Source organism: Eubalaena glacialis, chromosome 4, assembly GCF_028564815.1.
Source record: "Eubalaena glacialis isolate mEubGla1 chromosome 4, mEubGla1.1.hap2.+ XY, whole genome shotgun sequence".
In the NCBI taxonomy this organism is placed as follows: domain Eukaryota; kingdom Metazoa; phylum Chordata; class Mammalia; order Artiodactyla; family Balaenidae; genus Eubalaena; species Eubalaena glacialis.
In genome coordinates this window covers 169380218-169404659 of record NC_083719.1, presented here as the reverse complement: position 1 = coordinate 169404659, position 24442 = coordinate 169380218, and the positions used below count along the sequence as shown (strand labels likewise).

At 54.8% G+C, this 24442-nt stretch overlaps 1 protein-coding gene across 1 annotated transcript in view; it reads right to left on the bottom strand.

Annotated features, from left to right (window-relative positions):
- OBSCN (obscurin, cytoskeletal calmodulin and titin-interacting RhoGEF) overlaps window positions 1–24442 on the bottom strand; it is a 158023-nt gene that overhangs the window by 59140 nt on the left and 74441 nt on the right. The window contains exons 21-40 of the mRNA XM_061190097.1: window positions 23918–24184; window positions 23600–23712; window positions 23332–23485; window positions 22783–22887; window positions 21738–22004; window positions 21229–21498; window positions 20841–21107; window positions 20483–20749; window positions 20111–20377; window positions 18763–19035; window positions 17777–18043; window positions 17302–17568; window positions 15482–15754; window positions 14787–15053; window positions 13553–13819; window positions 13176–13439; window positions 12589–12852; window positions 7588–7851; window positions 4089–4352; window positions 2106–2369 (exon numbers count right to left, since the gene is read on the bottom strand). Coding sequence (XP_061046080.1) covers window positions 2106–2369; window positions 4089–4352; window positions 7588–7851; window positions 12589–12852; window positions 13176–13439; window positions 13553–13819; window positions 14787–15053; window positions 15482–15754; window positions 17302–17568; window positions 17777–18043; window positions 18763–19035; window positions 20111–20377; window positions 20483–20749; window positions 20841–21107; window positions 21229–21498; window positions 21738–22004; window positions 22783–22887; window positions 23332–23485; window positions 23600–23712; window positions 23918–24184 — 4911 coding nt within the window. The remainder of the gene's footprint in view (window positions 1–2105; window positions 2370–4088; window positions 4353–7587; window positions 7852–12588; window positions 12853–13175; window positions 13440–13552; window positions 13820–14786; window positions 15054–15481; window positions 15755–17301; window positions 17569–17776; window positions 18044–18762; window positions 19036–20110; window positions 20378–20482; window positions 20750–20840; window positions 21108–21228; window positions 21499–21737; window positions 22005–22782; window positions 22888–23331; window positions 23486–23599; window positions 23713–23917; window positions 24185–24442) is intronic.

Here is a 24442-nt window from a genome sequence, read left to right as displayed (position 1 = left end):
ACAAAAGACCTGTATGCAGAAAATTATAGGACACTGATGAAAGAAATTAAAGATGATACAAATAGATGGAGAGATATACCATGTTCTTGGATTGGAAGAATCAACATTGTGAAAATGACTCTGCTACCCAAAGCAATCTACAGAGTCAATGCAATCCCTATCAAACTACCAATGGCATTTTTCACAGAACTAGAACAAAAAATTTCACAATTTGTATGGAAACACAAAAGATCCCGAATAGCCAAAGCAATCTTGAGAACGAAAAATGGAGCTGGAGGAATCAGGCTCCCTGACTTCAGACTATATTACAAAGCTACAGTAATCAAGACAGTTTGGTACTGGCACAAAAACAGAAATATAGATCATGGAACAGGATAGAAAGCCCAGAGATAAGCCCACGCACATATGGTCACCTTATCTTTGATAAAGGAAGCAAGCATATACAGTGGAGAAAAGACAGCCTCTTCAATAAGTGGTGCTGGGAAAATTGGACAGGTACATGTAAAAGTATGAAATTAGAACACTCCCTGACACCATACACAAAAATAAACTCAAAATGGATTAAAGACCTAAGTGTAAGGCCAGACACTATCAAACTCTTAGAGGAAAACATAGGCAGAACACTCTATGACATAAATCACAGCAAGATCCTTTTTGACCCAGCTCCTAGAGAAATGGAAATAAAAACAAAAATAAACAAATGGGACCTAATGAAACTTAAAAGCTTTTGCACAGCAAAGGAAACCATAAACAAGACCAAAAGACAACCCTCAGAATGGGAGAAAATATTTGCAAATGAAGCAACTGACAAAGGATTAATCTCCAAGATTTACAAGCAGCTCATGCAGCTCAATAACATAAAAACAAACAACCCCATCCAAAAATGGGCAGAAGACCTAAATGGACATTTCTCCAAAGAAGATATACAGATTGCCAACAGACACATGAAAGAATGCTCAACATCATTAATCATTAGAGAAATGCAAATCAAAACTACAATGAGGTATCATCTCACACCGGTCAGAATGGCCATCATCAAAAAATCTAGAAACAATAAATGCTGGAGAGGGTGTGGAGAAAAGGGAACACTCTTGCACTGTTGGTGGGAATGTAAATTGATACAGCCACTATGGAGAACAGTATGGAGGTTCCTTAAAAAACTAAAAATAGAACTACCATACGACCCAGCAATCCCACTACTGGGCATATACCCTGAGAAAACCATAATGCAGAAAGAGTCATGTACCAAAATATTCATAGCAGCTCTGTTTACAATAGCCAGGACATGGAAGCAACCTAGGTGTCCATCATCGGATGAATGGATAAAGAAGATGTGACACATATATACAATGGAATATTACTCAGCCATAAAAAGAAATGAAATGGAGGTGTTTGTAATGAGGTGGATGGAGTTAGAGTCTGTCATACAGAGTGAAGTAAGTCAGAAAGAGAAAAAGAAATACAGTATGCTAACACATATATATGGAATCTAAGAAAAAAAAAAAAGGTCATGAAGAACCTAGTGGCAAGATGGGAATAAAGACACAGACCTACTAGAGAATGGACTTGAGGATATGGGGAGGGGGAGGGGTGAGATGTGACAGGGTGAGAGAGTGTCATGGACATATATACACTACCAAATGTAAAATAGATAGCTAGTGGGAAGCAGCCGCATAGCACAGGGAGATCAGCTCGGTGCTTTGTGACCACCTAGAGGGGTGGGATGGGGAGGGTGGGAGGGAGGGAGATGCAAGAGGGAAGAGATATGGGAATATATGTATATGTATAACTGATTCACTTTGTTATAAAGCAGAAGCTAACACACAATTGTAAAGCAATTATACTTCAATAAAGATGTTTAAAAAAAAAAACCCAACTGGACACGGACCACCTGCTGGGTGTGCCCAGTACACACAGTGGACTGTGACATTTAAAGCTCCAACCTGTACATGTGCCACACAGCAGACAGGGACCATGACAGGGACAACAAAAGAATTATGGAAGGAAAAGGATAGCGAGACAGCAGGGTAGAAAAGGAAACTGAGAGCAGAGAGGTGATGGGCAGCCACCAAATGCCAGTCCACGTGGTCACATGTGGTCTTTACCCCTGACGGTGAGCGTGGCTGATGTCCTCTCCTGCCCGCACACACACGAGTACTCCCCAGCATCCTCCTCAGTCAGGTCATGGATCTCCAGCTCACACACGGCTCCGTCCTGCCTCAGCCTCACTCTGTCCCCGGCTCTGAGGGTCTCAGGCCCCTTCCTCCATTCCACAGGGGCTTCCTTGCTCAGCTCGCAGTGCAGTGTGGCCATGGCCCCTTCTGTGGCCTCCTCCTTCCTCAGACCCTTTGTGAACTTGGTGGGAAGGGCTGGGAAAGTCAGAAAGACACAAACACTATAACGCTCTCTAAAGGCACAGATTAGACAGGACATGGACATCACAGAGAAGACACAAAACACAACTGGACACGGGCAATGTGCTGGGTGTGCCAAGCACACGCTGTGGACTGGGGCTTCCCTCAGCCCAGTCCGTTCAATGTGTGGCTGTGACACTGTCCACAGACTCCTCAGGCCGCACGTTTGTACGAATCTGCTGGGCAAGGCTGGAGAGGGTTGGATGGTGTGGGGAACATCAGATTCTCTGGAGATTATTGGGGGACAGCACATGCCTGGATGGAGTAAAAGACACAGACACTAACAGGAAACAGGACAGAATGTGCAGTGACATGAGGGGTGGAAAGTAGCTCAGATGCTGGTTGCTCGTGGTTCACACAATAAACCAGAAGGAGGAAGGAATTCCGTGGAGTTATGGGAAGAGGGTGGCACTGAAACGAGGAGGGTAGGGGGGATAAGTGCAGGGGGATGCCATGAAGTCAATAATTGGACACCAAAACACAGCTCTGCTTCGCCACATGGGTCTTTACCTGTGACAGTGAGTGTGGATGAGGTTTTCTCCAGGCCACACACACACGAGTACTCCCCGGCATCTGCCACAACTAGGTCACGGAACTCCAGCTCACACACGGCCCCGTCCTGCCTCAGGCTCACTCTGTCCCCGGCTCTGAGGGTCTCGGGCCCCTTCCTCCACTCCACAGGGGCTGCCTTGCTCAGTTCACAGTGCAGTGTGGCCGTGGTCCCTTCCATGGCCTCTTCCTTCCTCAGACCCTTTGTGAACTTGGCAGGCAGGCCTGGAGATGGTCAGAAACACACAAACACTATCACGTTCTCTGAACACGCAGAAGAATCAGGACGTGCACAGTACATAGAGGACACAAAACCCAACTGGACACGGACCACCTGCTGGGTGTGCCCAGTACACACAGTGGACTGTGACATTTAAAGCTCCAACCTGTACATGTGCCACACAGCAGACAGGGACCATGACAGGGACAACAAAAGAATTATGGAAGGAAAAGGATAGCGAGACAGCAGGGTAGAAAAGGAAACTGAGAGCAGAGAGGTGATGGGCAGCCACCAAATGCCAGTCCACGTGGTCACATGTGGTCTTTACCCCTGACGGTGAGCGTGGCTGATGTCCTCTCCTGCCCGCACACACACGAGTACTCCCCAGCATCCTCCTCAGTCAGACCACGGATCTCCAGCTCACACACGGCTCCGTCCTGCCTCAGCCTCACTCTGTCTCCAGCTCTGAGGGTCTCAGGCCCCTTCTTCCACTCCACAGCAGCTTCCTTGCTCAGCTCACAGCGCAGCGTGGCCGTGGTCCCTTCTGTGGCCTCCTTGCTTCTCAGTCTTCCTATGAACTCAGCAGGTAGGGCTGGGCAGGGTCAGACGAACACAGAACATCAGAGTCTCAGGAGAACTTTGGAGACATGACGGGACAGAGGAAAAAACAGACTGCAACAGGATAACAGGACAGAACCTGCAGTGACATGAGGGGTGGGAAGTAGCTCAGAGCTGGTTTCTCATGGTTCACACAACAGCCCAGGAAGGAGGAAGGAATTCCATGGAGTTATAAGAAGAGGGTGACACTGAGACAAGGAGGGTGGATGGGATGAGTGCAGGCGGAAACCAGGAAGTCAATAATTGGACACCAAAACACAGCTCTGCTTGGCCACATAGGTCTTTACCCTTGACAGTGAGCACGGCTGAGGTTTTCTCCTGCCCACACACGCATGAGTACTCCCCGGCATCTGCCACAACCAGGCCACGGATCTCCAGCTCACACATGGCTCCGTCCTGCCTCAGGTTCACTCTGTCCCCGGCTCTGAGGGCCTTGGGCCCCCTCCTCCACTCCACAGGGGCTTCCTTGCTCAGCTCACAGTGAAGTGTGGCTGTGGCCCCTTCTGTGGCCTCTTTGGTCTTCAGATCTTGGATGAACCGAGCAGGCAGGGCTGCAGAGGGTTAGATGGACAGAAATCATCAACCCCTCAAAAGGACTGGGCGTATGACCAGAACATTCAGGATGAGAACAGAAGCAGCCAGGGTGGAGGACATGTGAAGAGGCAGACCAACGCATATATGACAGTGTGATCATCTTGCATCTTGCCCAGTGAGGTGCAGGGTGGCAGGGGACTGGTCCCATCCAGGCCTCTTGTCTCCTCAGCGCACATCTGTCCTACCTATACCCGTTCATACTGTCTAAGCGCTGACCTCGTCTGCACCCAGAGTACAAACCAGGCTCCTCCAGCTCACAACTCACATATGCAACAATGCAATGTACATCTCTCCTGGGAGAACCTCCAGAAGGCACCTTCCAGACATGACATCAAGAGCCCCACTGACATCCCTCAGTTGTGCTCCCCACCCCACGTAGAGTGTCAATCCAGCACTGCCCACATCTGGGCTCACTGCATGCCTTCCCTGCCCACACCAGGCCCCACCTCAACCACCTCACACATTCCTTTCCTTACTCCACTGGACTCGAACTCTCCTGGCTCAGATCTCCTAGACCCTAATGGATTCTAGCTGTGGCCTTCTAACCACGCCCCAAGCCCTCCAACCTGCAGTCTTCTCCTCCATCCCAACTCCAGGAAGAGTGTGAGCTTCACAAGTTATAGTTGACCAGAGCCCACCCTGGTTACAACCTGTTGTGGGCTGAATCATGTCCCTCAGAAATCATATGTTGGAGCCCTAGCCCCCAGCACCACAGAATGGAGATGTATTGGGGGATGTGGTCTTTAAAGAGGTGACTGAGGAAAAAGGAAGTCACTGGGGTGGAACCTAACCCAACATGACTGGTGTCCTTGTAAGGAGAGGATATTAGGACACAGATACATACACAGAGGGATGACCATGTGAGGACATGGAGAGAAGATGGCCATCTACAAGCCAAGGAGAGAGGTCCTGAGGGAAATCAGCCCTGCCCACACCTTGATCTCAGACTTCCAACTCCTAGGACTGGGAGGAAAAAATTTTCTGATGTTTAAAGCCACTGTTATGTTGTTAAGCCATTCAGATTTTGGTACCAGGAGTGGGCCGCTACTGTAACAAATACCTAAAATTATGGAAGTGGCTTTGGAACTGGGTGATGGGTCACAACTGGAAGAGTTCTGAGGTGCATGTTAGATAAATCTAGATTGCCTTGAGAGATTATGGGTAGAAATATGGATGCTAAAGGTGCTTCTGGTGAGGCCTCAGATGGAAATGAGAAATGTGTTATTGGAAACTGGAAGAAAGGCAATCCTTTAATAAAGCAGCAAAGAATTTGGCTGAAACGTGTCCCAGAGTTTTGTGGAAGGTAGAACTTACAAGTGAACTTGGATATTTAGCTGAGGCGACTTGTAAGCCAAGCATTGAAGACACAGACTGATTGCTCCTTGTTGCTTATGGTAAAATGTGAGAGAAAACTGAGTTATGTCAAAGAAGGAAGTATTTAAGCAAGGGGAAATCAAAAGTTGAGGATTTAGAAATTTTTCAGCCCACTGAAATTGCAAAAAAATGAGAATGCCTGTTCTAGAGAGAATACCAAGGGTGTGGCTGGAAAATCATTCAGTAAAGAGATTATGAGTGTGAGTCCTGCATCCAATCAGCCACCTCAGCAAAGCCAGGACTAGAGATGGAATTATCCAGGAAGGCTGCGTGGAAGGCTCTTGTCTGAAAGCTTGGACTTCTGTGAATTGTAAAGGAGACCAACAAGGCTTTTGAGAATTTTATATCAGCAGAAACACTGCCAGCCATGACTTAATCAGACACAGAAGGGACAAAATGATGGAAGCTGGGATTTCTATAGGATGGGTCAATACAGCTATCCAGCTGGGAACATGTGCTATCCTTCAAAGTTGGGAAGAATAACCCCAATGGCAATTCAGAGGTCAGCAGGGATGCCACTGCATCCATGGTCCCAGAGGGCCACGCCACCTCTGTCCAGGGCCAAGGGGGTGAGGTCACCACTCTGGTGGGCCCAAAAGACAGAGCATTGAGACAGAGGATCATTCTCCAGCCTTAAAATCTAATAGAATCTGTCCTACTAGATGCTGGGTTTCTGTGAAACCAGTGGCCTCTTTCTTCTTTCCTATTTCTCTCTTTTGCAATGGGAATATCTATCCCACGCTTGTTCCACTGAAGTATTTTGGAAACGTATAACTTGTCTGATTTCACAGGTTCACAGCTGGAGAGGAATTTTGCCTCAGGATGAATCGTAACTCTAGTCTCACACATACTTGATTTAGATGAGATTTAGATTAGATTTTGGACTTAGCTTGACACTGGAATGGGTTAAAACTTTTGGGTTTGGGGGATGGGGTAAATGTACTCTGCATGTGAAAAGAACATGCATTTTGGGGGACAAGATGACAGAGTATTATGGACTGAATCATGTCTCCCCTCAAATTCATATGTTGAAGTCTTAACCCCCAAGAATTCAGAATGTGAATTTATTTGGAAATAAGGTCTTTATAGAGGTAATTAAGGATAGAATGGGGTCATGGGCGGGGGGGGGGGCACTAATTCAATCTGACTTATAAGTGTCCTTATAAGAAGAGGAGATTAGAACACAGGAACACACAGAGGATGCCCAGGTCAGGACAAAGGGAGAATACAGCTGTCTACAAGCCAAGCAGAGAAGCCTCAAAAGAAACCAACCCTGCAAACACCTTGATCTTGGACTTCCAGCCTCCAGGACTGTGAAACAATAAATGTGTGTTTTAAGTCACCTATATGTGGTATTTGTTATACAGCCCAAGCTTTCTGAGACAGAGCTCTTCAGAGGCTCCACACAATCTCCAAGGTCAATCAAATGCTGTTACCACACACAGGAGGGCCTGGCCTGTCTGGCCACCTGCTCCCTGAGCCCCTCAATGCTGCACCTCAGTCTTCCTGTGCACATCCGTCACTAACATGAATGACCCCACTCCACACCTGAGGTCGAGAGCCCATGCGTACCCACAGCCCCAGCCACATGCCAGTGGCCCAGAGCAGCTCTCCTGGACCACGATGCCTCCCTGGGGGTGTCCTCACACCACCCGCCCCTTGGGTCTGTACCCGCAGGGTCTAGACAGGGCTGGCCAGTGCGTTTTGTGAGATGGATCAGACAGAAGGTGACTGTAACCCTGAGATGACAGTGACATTGGGAGAGCACAGAACAGGTGGCAGAGAGAAGTCATTCAGGTGGCCACATGCAGTCTTTACCCCTGATGGCCAGTGTGGCAGAAGTCCTCTCCTGTCCGCACACACACGAGTACTCCCCGGCGTCCACCACAACCAGGCCATGTATCTGCAGCTCACACTTGGCCCCGTCCTGCTTCAGGCTCACTCTGTCCCCAGGTTTGAGGGTCTCGGGCCCCTTCCTCCACTCCACAGGGGCCGCCTTGCTCAGCTCACACCGCAGGGTGGCTGTAGCCCCTTCCATGGCTTCTTCATTCTTCAGACCCTTTGTGAACTTGGCAGGCAGGGCTGGTCAGAAAGACACGCACACAATCACACTCTGTGAGCACACACAAAAGGCAGGATGCGAACAACACAGAGGACACACAAAACCCAAGCACACATGGGCCATGTGCTGGGTGTGCCGAGGACACACTGCGGTTGGTGGCTTCCCTCAGCCCAGCCCCTTCTGTGGACTCCTCAGGCCTAATACTTTGTATTAACCTAGGAGGCAGGGCTGAGAAGGGTCAGAATGACATGGAGACCATCGGATTCTCTGGAGAAGTTTGGGGTCAGAACGTGACAGGATGGAGGAAAAGACACAAGACTCCAACAGGACAACAGGACAGTACCAGTGGTGACACGAGGGGTGGGAAGTGGCTTAATTGCTGGTTTCTTCTGGTTCATACAACAGCTCAGGAAGGTGGAAGGGATTCCACTGCCTTATGGAAAAAGGGTGGCACCGAGACAGGGAGGGAACGTGGAATGAATGCAGATGGATGCAATGAAGTCAATAACTGGACACCAAAACATGGCTCTGATTGATCACACGTGATCTTTACCCCTGACAGTGAGCATGGCCAAGGTCCTCTCCTGCCCACATACACACAAGTACTCCCCAGCATCCATCATAGCCAGGCCACGATCTCCAGCTCACACACGGCCCCACCCTGCCTCAGGCTCCCTCTATTTCCATCTCAGAGGGTCTCGGGTCCCTTCCTCCAATCCACAAGGACCATCTTGCTCAGCTCACGGCACAGTATGTCCATGGTCTCTTCTGTGGCCTCTTCATTCCTCAGACCCTTTGTGAACTTGGCAGGCAGGGCTGAGGAAAGCTAAGAAGTCACTGAGAACATGAGACTCTCTCAGGGGACTCTATGTCCAGGACACCACAAAAATCACACAAACTGCAAAAGAGCACAGTATGAACAAGCGAACAAATGCACAGATGGTGATGGAGGCAAATGCCCCAGAGGGAACAGAGAACACAAAGCACTGGACATGACATCTACTGGACAAGGAAACAGGAGCCATGAGACAGCTGGGGGAATCCAGTTGAAAAGATACAGAAAGCCACAGGATCCAACAGGGGAGTTGGTGACATGGAAACAAGTCTATTTGGCCTCACGTGGTCTTTACCCCTGACAGTGAGCGTGGCTGAGGTCCTTTCCTGCCCACACACGCAGAAGTACTCCCCAGTGTCCGCCACAGCCAGGCCACGGATCTCCAGCTCACACACGGCCCCGTCCTGCCTCAGGCTCACTCGGTCCCCGGCTCTGAGGATCTCGGGCCCCTTCCTCCACTCCACAGGGGCCATCTTGCTCAGCTCGCAGCGCAGTGTGGCCGTGGTCCCTTCTGTGGCCTCCTCCTTCCTCAGACCCTTTGTGAACTTGGTGGGCAGGGCTGGGCAGGGTCAGAGTGACACAGAAAACATCAGACTCTCTGGAGAATTTGGGGGGGATCAGGATGTGGACACTTGACAATAAAACACTCACACTTTGGAGCAAATAAGGAATAAAAGCTTGGACCCACAGACACATGGGTAGGTGGCAGTGCGTGGGGGCAGAGGACAGACTAGGCTGAGCCCATCTAGATACAAACCAGCAAGGAAATGGAACCCTCAATGAGGACCTCATGACATGCACAGACACATAGAAATGGCCACAGTGCCCACAGGATGGATGGAAAAGGACAGTAATGAGAAGGGATGTCCTCTCAGCATCGTCCATGGCCCATCCTGCCTCAGAGTGTATCTGATGCCAGATTCAAGGGCCCAGATCCCTTCTCCCACTCTACATGCCAGGCTGCACAGCTTACACCACACCATGGCTGTGGCCCCCTCCAGGCCTCATTCCTTAGCAATTTTATGATCTTGAGGGATATAGCTGGGGACGGAGACACAAAGAGAGCTACCTAAACTTTCCCACGAGTTTGCACCAGCACTCCCCCCTAGTCAACTCCTGCTGCTGCTGGGGCCAGAGCCCCAGCCTGAACAGGGCCTGAACAGGACTGACAGAGCTAGGAACACCACAGCTAGAAGGGAAGCCGAAGTCACCCTCCTCCTGGCCTGTTGTCCTGGAGTAGGTGTCCTTGGGACCTGCATACTCTTAAAAGCAGCTCTCTTGGGCTGCTTGCAGCTGATCAACTTGGGTCCTCCGCTCCTCGGCCACTGGTGGTGCCTCGTGCAGCGCAAGTTGCTCTAGACTGTGAGATAGGCCTCCAGGCCCACATCCCCTGTGGTCTCCTGGTGGGTCTGAACAGTGTGAGTGCCCAGTGTCTCTGCGCTGGAGACGCTGCACTCCATTCATGAAGTTCAAGGTGGCATGGTGGCCTGGCCTCTCCCCAAAGATCTGAGTATCTGTGCACATGACGGCCCTGCCCAGCCTCCAGAATCCTCTTCACTGTCCACCTTGTCTTGTGAGCCTGGCCCAACAGGGCCCAGGCTGTGAGGCCCCTGTGCACCTGCAGAGCTGTCCTCCCTTCTGCGCTGAGATGCCCCCGTGCCCCTTCATCAATGCTGCTCACAGGACCCTCTCGGGACATGGTGGGTGGCCTCATCCTCTGTCCCATCTGCTATCCCCGCAGGAAGTGACCAGGCCCTCACTAGGGCAGGCCCCTGAGGACCTGGACCCCCGGCACAGGGAGCTGACCTATCGCCAGGCCATGAGCCACACCACAGCCAAGCCCCGTCCTGAGTCCTCATCTCTGAGGGTCTCAGGCCCCTTCCACCACTGCATGGAGCTGCCTTGCTCAGCTCACAGCTAAGCATGAATGTGGACACGGCCCCTCTCATGGCTTGCTCACGCTTCATAACTTTTGTGAATTGGCTGGTCAGGGCTGGGGAAGGTCAGACGGGCACATAGACTGATGGACTCTGGAGCTTGTAGACAAGGAATGGGCCACAGACACCATGCTGGCCACACAAGCACCTGTTGGAAGGGGGGTCCCGAGGGGACACCAGGCAAAATGCCCACAGTGGGCTGCTCTGATGCAAGGGGACTCCCCCTACCCCGCTTCAAGGATATCCACCCAGCTGGCCGTCATACACCCCACAAAGGAAGTGGCCCTATTGGCCCCTAAACCCATGGGCCAGCCCTCCTGCTCTAGTTGACTGTGCCCCACCCTCAAACTGTGACCTCTCATCCCGTGTCCCAGCCACAGGTCGCCACGCCACGCCTGATGGACCCCATTCTGTGGCAGTTGCCTAGAGCCAGCTTACCTGCCACAGATGCCAGACAGGGACCCCAACGTCAGCATGGGTGTCCACCTGCCCTTCCTGACTCTGGCTCTGCTCCTCAATGCAGCTCTTCCTGCCCCTCTTTCCTCTCCTTCCACAGTCAAGCACTGTCCACACCCACCTCACCTCCACTTCACCCTCCACACCCACCTCACCTCCACACCCACCTCACCTCCACCTCACCTCCACCTTATTCTCCACTTCAAACTCCACCTCACCTCCACACCCATCTCACCTCCACCTCACCTCCACCTTATTCTCCACTTCAAACTCCACCTCACCTCCACACCCACCTCACCTCCACCTCACCCTCCACTTCAAACTCCACCTCACCTCCATACTCACCTCACCTCCACCTCACTCTCCAAACTCCACCTCACCTCCACACCCACCTCACCTCCACCTTACCCTCCACATCCACCTCACCTCCACCTCACTCTCCACTTCAAACTCCACCTCACCTCCATACCCACCTCACCTCCACCTTATCCCTACACCCAGCCTCACCTCTCCTAACCACCAGACGCTGGACAGCAGAACCTAGGACCTCCCATCACGGCTCTCCCATGGCCCAGCATGCATGTCCCAGCTTCCATCTCTTGACACCCCGTTCGACATCCCACCCTCGAGGGCCACGCTTTGATCTACTTCCTAGCTTCTCTCTTGGCATGCCCCCTCAAGAGGACCATACTTCCACTCTTGTACTGTGTGGGTGCCCTCCTTCTCTCCCTCAGGCATGAGCCCCTGAGGGCAGGGAGGACCATATTCTCTGCTCTTTATCTGAGATGGGCCTCACAGAAGCAGGTGCTGGGAGACTCGTGCTGCAGGAATGCAGGAGATGCACACAGAAGCGAAAGACTGTACACAGACAGGGCAGAGCTCAAGGATGTGATCAAGCCCTCAGACACGAAGCCACTGCTCCACGTGGCCACACACAGTCTTTACCCCTGACAGTGAGCGTGGCTGATGTCCTCTCCTGCCCGCACACACACGAGTACTCCCCAGCATCAGCCACAACCAGGCCACGGATCTCCAGCTCACACACGGCTCCGTCCTGCCTCAGGTTCACTCTGTCTCCAGCTCTGAGGGTCTCAGGCCCCTTCCTCCACTCCACAGGGGCTGCCTTGTTCAGCTCGCAGTGCAGCGTGGCCGTGGCCCCTTCCGTGGCCTTCTTGCTCCTCAGTCTTCTTATGAACTCAGCAGGCAGAGCTAAGGATGATCAGACAGACACAGACATCAGAGTCACGGGAGAACTTCAAAGGCAGGACATGACAGGACAGAGGAAAGGACACAGACTCCTACAGGATAATAGGACAGAACCTGCAGTGACACAAGGGGTAGGAAATAGCTCAAATGCTCGTTTCTCATGGTTCACACAACAGCCCAGGAAGGAGGAAGGAATTCCATGGAGTTATGGGAAGAGGGTGGCACTGAGATGAGGAGGGTAGGTGGGATGAGTGCAGGGGGATGCCATTAAATCAATAATTAGACACCAAAACACAGCTCTGCTTGGCCACATGGGTCTTTACCCCTGACAGTGAGCGTGGCTGAGGTTTTCTCCTGACCACACACGCATGAGTACTCCCCGGCATCTGCCACAACCAGGCCACAGATCTCCAGCTCACACACGGCCCCGTCCTGCCTCAGGCTCACTCTGTCCCCGGCTCTGAGGGTCTCAGGCCCCTTCCTCCACTCCACAGGGGCTGCCTTGCTCAGTTCACAGTGCAGTGTGGCCGTGGTCCCTTCCATGGCCTCTTCCTTCCTCAGACCCTTTGTGAACTTGGCAGGCAGGCCTGGAGATGGTCAGAAACACACAAACACTATCACGTTCTCTGAACACGCAGAAGAAACAGGACGTGGATAGTTCATAGAAGATACAAAACCTAACTGGACACGGACCACCTGCTGGGTGTGCCCAGTACACACTGTGGACTGTGACATTTAAAGCTCCAACCTGTACATGTGCCACACAGCAGACAGGGACCATGACAGGGACAACAAAAGAATTATGGAAGGAAAAGGATAGTGAGACAGCAGAGTAGAAAAGGAAACTGAGAGCAGAGAGGTGATGGGCAGCCACCAAATGCCAGTCCACGTGGTCACATGTGGTCTTTACCCCTGACGGTGAGCGTGGCTGATGTCCTCTCCTGCCCGCACACACACGAGTACTCCCCAGCATCCTCCATGGTCAGGCCATGGATCTCCAGCTCACACATGGCTCCGTCCTGCCTCAGGCTCACTCTGTCTCCAGCTCTGAGGGTCTCGGGCCCCTTCCTCCACTCCACAGGGGCTGCCTTGCTCAGCTCACAGAGCAGCATGGCCGTGGTCCCTTCCATGGCCTCCTTGCTTCTCAGTCTTCCTACGAACTCAGCAGGTAGGGCTGCAACAAGGTCCGATGGACACAAGACATCATCTTCATCCCCCCACAAAGGATGAAAGGGGCTGTATGGAACCGCATAGGGTCACATGGGCAGAGTGGGTAAGTATACTTACCCTGTACGGTGAGCCTGGCCGATGTCATCTGGTCCCCGAAGCAGCAGGAGTACTGCCCGCTGTCCTGAGGCTGCAGGTCCCGGATGAGCAGTTCCAGCATGGTACCCTCCTGCCGCAGGCTGTACTTGTCTCCAGGCTGCACAACCTCATCTCCACGACGCCACTCCACGGGCATGGCCACCGATGACAGCATGCAGTGTAGTGTGGCAGCACCACCCTCCAGCACCTCCACGTCCTTCAGTCCCTCTCGGAACCGCACTGGCTGAGCTGTGGACAGGTATGAGCTCAGCTCAGCCCTCACCCCGCTGCCTCCTACAGGGGTCTCCCCTGCGGTCAAGCATGGCTGAGAGCAGCAGCTGCAGGGTGCAGGCAGGCCCACCTCACTGTCTACATTGGGGGCTAGTGACAGTGACCTCAAGACCTCTGCCTCTCCAGGAGGGTGAGCCAAACAGCAGGAAACAGAGAAGGGTGGAGTGTTATGGGCTACATTGTGTCCCCCAAATTCATCTGTTGGAGTCCTAACCCTCAGGACCCAGAATGGGGCCGTATTTGGAGATGGGGGTCTTTAAAGAGAAGACTGAGGTAAAATTATGTCACTAGGGTGGGTCTTAATCCCACAGTATTGGTGTCCTTACAAGAAAAGGAGATTAGGACACAGACACACACAGAGGGATGACTGTGAAGACACAGGGAGAAGACAGCTATCTACATGCCAAGAAGAAAGGCCTCAGGAGAAGCCAGGCCTGCCAACACCTTGATCTCAGACTTCTAGTCTCCAGAACTGGGAGACAATAAACCGGGAGACATGTTTTTTTATGCTACTCAGTCTGTGGTATTTGTTACCCGGACCCGAGCTGACTGAGACAGATGGAGATAAGCCAAGCCAGGAGAAGGGAGACACGGTGACGTCAGAACACAAAACAAAGTCAGGAATGAAGTAAAAAAGAGATTGCTGGTCAGAAGACCAAGAGAGGGTGAGGGATGCTATCAGGAGCATCAGAGACCCAGAGATGGGCAGTAGGGAGCAGAGTGAGATGGATGAACTGCTGGAAAGATACAGGTGGACAGAAGGAGCCTCAGAACAGCACCCCCCCCCCCCACACACACACATAGAGGGCAGAGATAGAGAGGGTCAGATAGAGTCCTGGAGTCCCCCTTGCCCCTAGCAAGACAAGAAACAGGGGTGCCCAGAGTGCGGCTGGAGGCTGCCCAGCACCCCCCTCCAGGGGCTCACCATGGACTTTGACAATGGAGCTGCTCCAGGCACCCCCAGCCTCACACTTGTAGCGCCCACCGTCCTGAAGGGTGGTGTCAGTGATGACCAGTTGGGCTCGGCGGCCCTCATAGCTCAGATGGCACCGAGCCGACGGCCGCAGGGCCTTCCCATCCTTGGTCCAGCACACAGGGTTGTCTAAAGCAGCAGTCTCACAGACCAGGGTCAGATCTTCCCCCTCCATGACTGTGGCATCTGTGAGCTCCTGGGAGAAAACACTTGGCTTCTCTGAAGACAGAGAGGGATGCATAAGACACTCGGGGGCTCCTGCAGGAAAAGCCCCAGGTCTCACTGCAGACCAGGCAACACTCCTGGTCAGTGCCCACCTGGCCCCCTCAGTCTGGGCTGCAGACAGGGCTGCTGGGGGAACAGGACAGGCTCTGTGTGGCTCCACACACCAGAGGGGTGGGCCCAGCCCCTACACTGATCTTGCGTTCACCTCTGCATACCATGTGCAACAACGCATCTTGAAATAGCACCACTCAGCCTCCCAAGCCCCACTCCCTGGGATCCAAGGCCCCAGCCCATGGGAAGTCCATGGTGCCTTCTCTGTAAGCCCCAGGGCCTCACCCAGCGTGTGGCCAAGCCACTGTCTTGAGGTTGCATGCTTAGTCACACAGACTGGCCCCCACCACGGCACTGGGCATGCAGCCTACCTGTGACCTGCAAGGCAGCTGAGGTCCGCTGGTCGCCTGCCTCAAAATGGATGGTGCCTGAGTCCTTGAGGGCCAGCTGCCGCAGGGTAAGCACATGGTAGCCACCCGGCTGGACCTCAATCTCATTGAGTTCGTTGGCAGACAGCGGGGTTTTGTCCAAGAACCAGTGGACGGGCTTGTAGTCGGCAGGGGAGATACGGCAGCAGAAGGTGGCCGAGGAGCCCTCCTGCACCTCCAAGTCCTCCAGGTCCTCCGTGATGAGCACTTTCTGGCCTGCAGGGACGCAAACAGGCATGTCAGGGACCCTCTGGCCGGCTGCCAAGGGAAACAGGGTGCTCCCCAAGACCTGGGGTGGGCGCACAGCAGGGATCGAGCAAATGACTCTAACGGGCTCTGAATGACAAAACATAAAACAGTAAGTGGGTCCGAGCTGAACTGTCCAAAAGTATTTGTTTTAGATCCACCAGTGAGCCCCAATCCACCTCTGGGGTCCTTCTGCAGAGCACACAAGGTGACCCACAGCAAGGCCCCTCCATCAAGCTGTGTTACCTAACCTGTCTAGGCCAGTTATGCCTGTCACAGAAATCACTTAACGCAATTAAATTTTGTATTACCAGAAGAAACGAGTGTGAAAAAAGACGCATGGCTATGATAACATTTAAATCGAATGCATTGGAGGACTGACAACGTGAATCGCTAGAAAAAAATTTTTTGCTGTTGTCTTAGGTATGGTGAAAGCTTAGGAAGAAGTCATAAATATAGAGATAGATTGGCCTCCAGATTCCTTCTGTATTCACAAGTGTCTTGAAGCTATTGCACACCAGACAGCATAGATGGCACATCATGGGGGCGATGTACACAAAAAGAGATAAGGAATTCTGATTCGTGAACTGATACACAAAGAAAAGGCTCTGGCTGACACTATTAGACAGGTACAAGTCTGTGTGTTTTAAATTTTTTTAAAGACCATATGTTGTTATTATTGGACACTCTGACTTTTTTAAAGTATGAACATCTATTGGGTTGGCCAAAAAGTTCGTTCGGGTTTTTCATTGCATCTTACTGAAAAACCTGAACGAACTTTTTGGCCAACCCAATACTTTATTAGATAGTGGTGCTTCTACTGCAGTAACAAAATGTTTTCACTGAGCTCAGTGGATTCACTGTATTTCACTGAAAAAGAGAAAAAAGTCAAGAGTGAGGCTTCTTTGTTATTCTTTTGGGTTTTTTTCTGTGGAGAGACCCCAGGAAGGACCTCCAGCTGACTTCACCCTGGACACCGGCCCTGGGATCTGGAGGGCTGGGCTCAACCCTGCCCTGATGCCTACTTGTCCTACAACCCTGAACCAGCCAACAACCCCGAGTAAAGGCCCAGTTTCCCCATCTGTGAAGTGGGAGAATGATAACCCTCACCCTGCCTGCCAGGTGAAAACTGCCGCTCAAACCTGAAAACTTCCCCGAGCAAGTCTCCTTCCACAGGAGCAGAGGCGGTGCATCTGCATGTAAGTACATGCAGAGCTCATGCAGGGGCACATGCTGGAAGGGCTCCAGAAACATTCATCCAGCAAATGAATGCACAAATAAATGAGGGCTGCCGACTCATTTACACAAGGCCCAGCTGGGAGGGCCAGAGACAAGACCACCCAGGACAACTCCCCTTGGAGAGGGGGAAACCAAGGCTGGGTTTGTCTAGGGCCAGGCAGAACTCTGATCTCTGCCCATCTTCAAGTCTACTTTAAACAAAGCTTACAGCTGAGCACACCATGGGCCTTGAAATATAGTGTGCAAATGAGAGCAACAGCACGGTGACTGGGCCTAACCTTTCACCAGGAGCCGAGCCTGGGACTGGGCCTGGCCGATGTCACAGGTGTAAGTGTCACTGTCCGCCTTCTCCAGGGCGCTGATGGTGAGCCTCAAGGTCAGGCCCTCCTGGCTGGGAGCATGCTTCTCCGAGGCTTGCAGCTCTGTGAGGCCCTTGCGCCAGGTCACTGAGGCCGCGGGGCGCTCCGTCTTGCAGGCGAACACAGCTGTGCCCTTCTCCTCCACCTGCAGGTCGGCCAGCTCCTCCGTGAACTGGTTTGGTTTTTCTGGGGGAGAATGGATGGGAGGGAGAGGTCTGTGCAGACCCCATGTAGGCCCTCAGGACAGGAAATCACTCCCATCACAGGTGGTTCTCCTGGCCCACCCACAGAACCTCAGGGACCTGAGCGAGTCCCTTCCCTGCTGGGCGCCCCTCCGTTCCTGCCTGGGAAGAGAAGCCACAGGGGCTGTCCCAGGGTCTCTCATGGGGGTTACCTTCCACTCGGAGGTTGGCTGTGCTTTTGGAAGACTCTGTCTCACACGTGTACTCGCCAGAATCTTTGAGTGAGGCTGCATGGATGACCAGCATGGCTCGAGTGCCTTCGATGAGAAGCTCATACTTCTTACTCTTGCGAATGGCTTTCCCGTCCTTCAGCCAGCACACTGGGGTCCCCTCCCGTGACAGCTCACACCTCAGCACCACATCCTCACCCAGCATGGCCCGCTGGTCTTCCAGTGGCTTCACAATGTCAACTGGCCTCTCTGAAAAGAACAGAGATGGTGACCCAAGAGGCATGGCCACAGCTCTACCCACGGCCACAGCCCTAGCCATGCCTGGGGTGAGGGCAGGGCAGGCATTCAGGAACCTTCAGGTTCTGAAGGCTGAGACCACAGAACCTACAGCTCCAAAACTTCCGACTCTGGAACCTCAGACCCAGGGGCCTCAGAGCCCTGGAATACCAGGGAACGACCCCGGGAGGGAGAAATATTAGCCCACAGAATCTTATGTTCTCAGCACTGTTCAGAGTCCTGTGACTCAAAGCATGGCCATGGGCCAGCGCTGACTATGGGCTGAGCTTCACCCACTGGCACCAAGTACTCATGCTGGAAGTAGGAGCTCAGAAATGCCAATGGCAATTTCACTGGCTTCATGAGTCATGCACCCTGGGAGCTACCACAGCAGTCAAATCACGGACTGAAGATCAGAAACCCTGCTCCTGCCCAAAGGCTCCAGAGCCTCATTCTAGAAAGTAAGCCCCCTGGATGACCAGAACCCCCCAGTACTCTGACAGATGCCTCCAGGTGCCAACCAGGGGCTGGGGAGACAGTCCCCAGATGCACCCCCTTCCAGCTTCCAAGCCCAAGGCCCCTGCTCCAGGCTGCCTGGGGAGGGCCCAGGCTCAGCAGCTCCCAAACCAGCCCCTGGAGACAGACCCCCGACCTGTCCCAGCCAGTCAGTTCCCACTGCCACCATCACCCACCTCTGATCATGAGCGAGGCCTTGGAGGTGAGGTCCCGCACAGAGAAGACCACCTCCCCAGCGTCACTTGGCAGAGCATCTCGGACAGCCAGCGTATACTTGCGGCCCTGGCGTGTGGCCCAGAAGCGGCCAGAGCTGCCCACCGTTTTCCCACCAACCATCCATACAGCAACATCGCCAGTGTTCTCATGGGACAGGACGCACTCAAAGCTGCAGCTCTCGCCCTCCATCACCTCCACTGTCTTCAGCCTCTTGGTGATGCCCACGTGCAGGTCTGTGGGCCAGAGGAGACAGCCGTCACGCCAGCCAGGCCCACGGAAGCCTGCCCCTCGAGACAGGCACCGTCAAGCCTGTAGCAGCCCCGGTCCACACCCCAGGAGGGGCAAGACCAGCCAGAGAACCTGCATACCCACCCTCCCCAACCCCACTCCCAGAGGGCCTGCTGCCCCTCTCAACAAATGTCCTCTTGGCCTCCAGCTGTCCACACCTTGGTGTTTGGATGGCTGATAGCTATGCGTTATGACCAAGGCGGCCGCCTTCACATTTGCTATGGAACAATGTGGAGAGAATAAGCACCACACACAGTTGTCACCAGCTTATATGCTCCAGAAGAAGAACAGGCACCCAAAATGAAGAGGCAATCCAGCTCTAGGACAAACTCACCACACCGCCCTCCCTTTCCTGTCCCATTCCTGTCTCATCAAACACTGGCCAGACCATCAGGGACCAGCCACAGGATCACAGGGCAGCAGGCCTGCCATGCACACAAGAGAGAGCAGGACTACAGGGGTGGAGCCAGGACAGTGGTGCACACAGGACGTCAGGCATCCACCCTATAGTTGGGGAACCAGGCCCAGATTGGGATGAGCCTGTGAAAAGCATGTGGCCTGCCCACAGCCACCTTCACCAGGCTGTGCCATGGCCTGGGAGCCCTACTGGGGCACCCCCTGCCTGACATCTCGGGCTCTCCCACTCGCCCACTCCAGGAGGCTCTCCTGACCGCCCCTCTGTGGCCCCTGTGCCTGCCCGTACACATCCCCTGGTGCAGAGTGAATGTTTCCAGCCTCTGTAGAATCCTTTACACCTTGGGACTCTATCAAGCAGGGCCAGTCTAGTCTCCCAAGCTTTGCTCTGTTGCCCATCATCCCTGGCCCACCTGCCTGCACCTGGGCCTCCTAAGACCCTGTCAAGCCCGCTCCTTCAGGAGCCTGCCCTGAGCTCTCCAGGCTCAGCAGAGCAGCCCCTGGTCTCGGGGAGTGGGTGGGCCCCCCAGACAGAGGCACCCCCATGCCCAGAGCCACGCCCCCAGTGCCCTGGCCCCGCCATCTGGAGCCGGCTGCAGCACGCACCGTGCACGCTGACATGGGCACGGGTCTCATCAGTGCCCACGTCGCAGGTGTACAGGCCAGCATCGTCCCTGCTCAGGTTGTGCACCACGAGTCCCCGAGTGCCCGCTGTGTACAGGAAGTCACGCTTGTCACTGGGGCCCAACTCCATGCCGTCCTTTCGCCACACCACACGAGCCTGGTGGTCAGAGACCTCGCACCGCAAGGTCAGCGTGCCCCACTCCTCCACGGACACGTCGTCCAACGCCTTCAGGAACACCACCGGCTTCCCTGCAGGGAAGGTGTGGGCGACTGAGGGGACGAGCTGCCACCTCTGGCCTTCAGGGTGCCAGGTGCACATCCCAGGGGTCCCCAGACCCCACAAGGACACCTCACCTTTGACCTCCAGGCGGGCCGAGGCCATAACCTTGGGCGAGGAGGCGCATACAGTGCCCGTGTCAGCCCGTTGGACCTGCTTCAGCACCAGCGTGTGGCGGCGGCCCTCATGGGTAATCTTGTGGAGGCTGTCGTTACACAGTGGCGTCCCATTGAGCGACCACTCCAGCGCCTCGTCCTCGTGGGACAGCTCGCAGGAGAAGCAGGCACAGCCCTCCTCCGTGACCTCCAAGTCCTGCAGTGGCTGCGTCACCGTCACCTCCCGCACTGCCAGGAGCACACCAGGCAGCTCAGCATGACCGCCATCACCGCCTTCCCCAGAGACCCTCTGGTGGCCCCGTGCCCCCTCGCTCTGTACCTTCCACAGTAACCTCAGCGCTGCTCTGGGCACTGCCGGCCTGGCACCGGTAGACACCAGCATCCGCGGGCGTGAGCCGCAGGATGCGCAGCTCTGCCATGTGGCCCTCCAGCCCCATCTTGAACTTGTCAGATGGCACCAGGGGTGTCTCCTCCTTGTACCACTGCACGGTCTTGGGGGGTGGCTTGAAGTCACAGGACAGGACTACCGACTGCAGCTCACGCCCCACCTTGGGCTCTAGTGGCCGCGTGAGCACCATGGGAATGTCTGTGGCGGAAGGAAAGAGGGAAGCACTGCGTAAAGTGGGCCAGACCACAAGGCCATAACACCTGCCCCTGCCCTGCCTCCTCTCCATCCTCGGCCAACCCGCCAGGCAGCACACTTTCACCTGAGACGACCAGGCAGGCGGTGGAGCGTGATTTGCCGATGGTGAAGTGCACCGGCCCTGTCATGGTGGAGCAGGTACGCCGCAGCGTCAGCCGGTGCACTGTGCCCTCCTGTTCCATCCCCACGTCAGCCCCTGCCTGCAGCACCGTCTCCCCCAGGAGCCACTTAGGCGGCCGCACCGAGGGGATGGAGGTCTCACACTCGAACCAGGCAGGGGCGGGCTCCATCACCGTCACATCCTGCAGGCCCCGCACGATAGTGATGGATTGCTCTGTGGGCGAGTGGCCAGTCACTGGGGCAGTCCCGAGGGAGGATCACCAGCCACCCCTCCTGCGGGGTTGGTGTTACTTCCTGGGAACAAACCCTCTCAGGCATGCTCACTTCCTCCCTGGGGTGACCCAATGCGCCCAGTCAGGTCCTTCTCAGACCTGGCCACCTCTAAGTGCCACAGGCTGTAACACCTCCCCTGGGGGAAAAAAAGAACAGCTGCCCACCCAGCCCTGCCCGAACCTTCCACAAAGAATTGGGCACTGGTCTTAACATCGCCAGCATCACAGGTATAAGTGTCCTCGTCCTCAGGCTGGACGGCGTTGATGATCAGCTGGCGGTAGAGGCCGTCACTGACCATCTCATACTTGGCCCCAGGCTGCAGTTCCACGCTGCCCTTGAACCACCGCACCTGGGCACTGGCCCTTGACATCTGGCACTCGAGCACACCGCGGTGCTTCTCCATCGCGATCTTGTCCCGCAGCGGGCGTAGGATGGATACTGGCAGCTCTGTGGGTACACCCAGCAGGGTCAGGGCAGGTGCACAGTGATCCCGAACACCCAGGGCTGGGTGCTCTGGCTGTGCATCTCCCAAGCAGCCGGACTGGGACATCATGCTCAGGCTAAAGGGCCTATGCCGGCCCGCCCACCCGTGCCAGCAGATAGCTAGGCTGAGTGTTGCCCTCGGGCTAGTCTGGGACTTGCTGCTCACATCTGACCACAAGGACAGTGGGCACACACCCACACTCGCTATCATCCAGTGGGCCTCATCATGCGCATGCCTGCCCCACTCCCCCACCCCGCCCGTCCTCTCGCCACACAGCCTCACCCTCATCCTGCACACCCCCGAATCCCTTGCACCCTGCCCTCACCTTATGCATCCAAACGCCCCACACCCCTGCCCCCTACCTGTTTCTAGACCCTTTCTCCCTCATGCCCTGCAGCCACTTTGACTGCCATCAAGGCCACCAGGTAAAGCCTTGTGTGCTTACTTCCTGCCAGGGCCTCACACCTTTTCTCTCCAGCACTTGCTGCAGTCCCAGGAAGGAGAATTCATTGGTACCTCCATTTTAAACAAAGAAGGAGACCCCAAGGCTGCCTCCCCTAGACCACTTTCTTCCTGCCAAGGAGGGAATACCCGCTTTCCCTCCTCCTGGATCACTGCTGTCCTCATTCCAGGAGGGACCCCAGGACAGGGACAGCTAGCCTTTCAGCCCTGTAAGACTCAGTACATGTGCTTGTTCACACACACGCTGTCAGCCCATGCCCTGCCCTGAGCCGCCGTTACCTTTTACTCGGAGCTGGGCTCGTGATTCTGCACATTGTGCTACAAATTTGATTTCCCCTGCATCTTCCACCAGGACCCTCCGATAGATGAGAGTGTATGTCCTTCCTGGGAACAAAGGCCACTCAGCACTAAAGGGAGGGGTGGCCTGGGGGCAGGAAGGAGGAGAAGCCCTGCTGAAGCCCACCCACTGTCCTCGTCTCACCTTCCTGGCGGATCCGCACATTGTCACTGGGCCGAAGCTTGCTGCCCTCCCGGAACCACTGGGCAGGCACCTCATCGTGGGAGACCTCACAGGAGAAGGTGGCACCCTCCCTCTCCATCACTTCCACATCCTCCAGAGGCCTCACGATCTGGACATTTCGGCCTGGGGCAAGAAGCAGGCCCTGCTACATCCTGACACGCAGAGCTATCTGACTGCTACCCCCCACCCCAGCTTGCTGAGGGAGTACAGGATGGGTGGGACAAGAGCAGAGCCAGAGGGCCAAGCACTTGCTGGGTGACGCAGTGTGGGGGCCAGGAGGTTCCTGCACCCACCCACCCAGCCCTCACCTTGCACCTTCAGGGAGGCCGAGCTCTGAGCATCGTGGGCATCACACACATACACGCCCTGGTCCCCAAGCTCACATCGGTAAATGATGAGACTCCTGCAGGCCCCCTGGGCCACCATGCCCACTGTCTTGCTCACCTGCAGCTCCACACCATCCTGTGGAGGAATGAGGCCAGGTCAAGTGCTGGAACTGCCCAGCAGAGTGGTCCCACTCCCGCCCACCCATGGTGAGAGGTAAGAGGGGGCAGAGGAGTCCAAGTTCCCAGGCACCTTCAACCAGTGCACATCCACATTGGGGCGTGAGAGCTCACAGTCCAGGACCACCTTGTCCTTTTCCGTGGCCACCACATCCTGCAGAGGGCGGTTGAACTTCACAGGCAGCTCTGGGAAGACAGGAGGGGAGTGGTGAGAAGTAGGGCCTCTGGGCGGGGACAGGGCCTGAGCTGGTTGGAATCACTCAGCTGGTTAAAGGAATGAGCCTCCCTCCTCCAGGATTCCATATCCCTGCCCAAAGCTGCCTCCCTGGGCCACCCTGGGGACAGGGGCAGGTGCTCTGGAGTGAGTCTCGCCCCACCTATGTCCACCTACCAGTGACCACCAGCCGCGCAGATGTGTGCACGCCCTCCGCCCTGAAGGAAACCAGGCCACTGTCCTGCCTCTGCAGCCCAGACAGCGTAAGGGTATGGGTGGGGCCGTGTACCACCAGCTGGCACGTGGGTCCCGGCTGGAGCCGAAGGCCATCTCGAGTCCAGCTGCCCTCCACATCAGCATGGGACAGCTCTACTTCCATTGTGGCTGTGCCCTGCTCCTGCGCCTCCACGGTCTGCAGGCCCCGCACAAGCCGGACCTGGCGCACTATGGGACAAACAAGGGGAAGGATGAGCCACTGCAGCAAGACCCTGGCCCTCGGTCCAGCCCCCATCACTTCCCCAGGGAGCCTCAAGGTGCTCTGGAAGGGGAGGCCTGCCCCTCCAGGTGGATGCCTGCCCCCTCCTTTACTCCCTTCTCCACCTCTCCGGCCCCTGCAAGTGGAGGTCCGCCCCTTCCTCTCTCTTTCCCTTTTCCCCCTTTTCCAGGGCCCTGCCCCCAGGGGGAGATTCCCTCCCCTCCCCA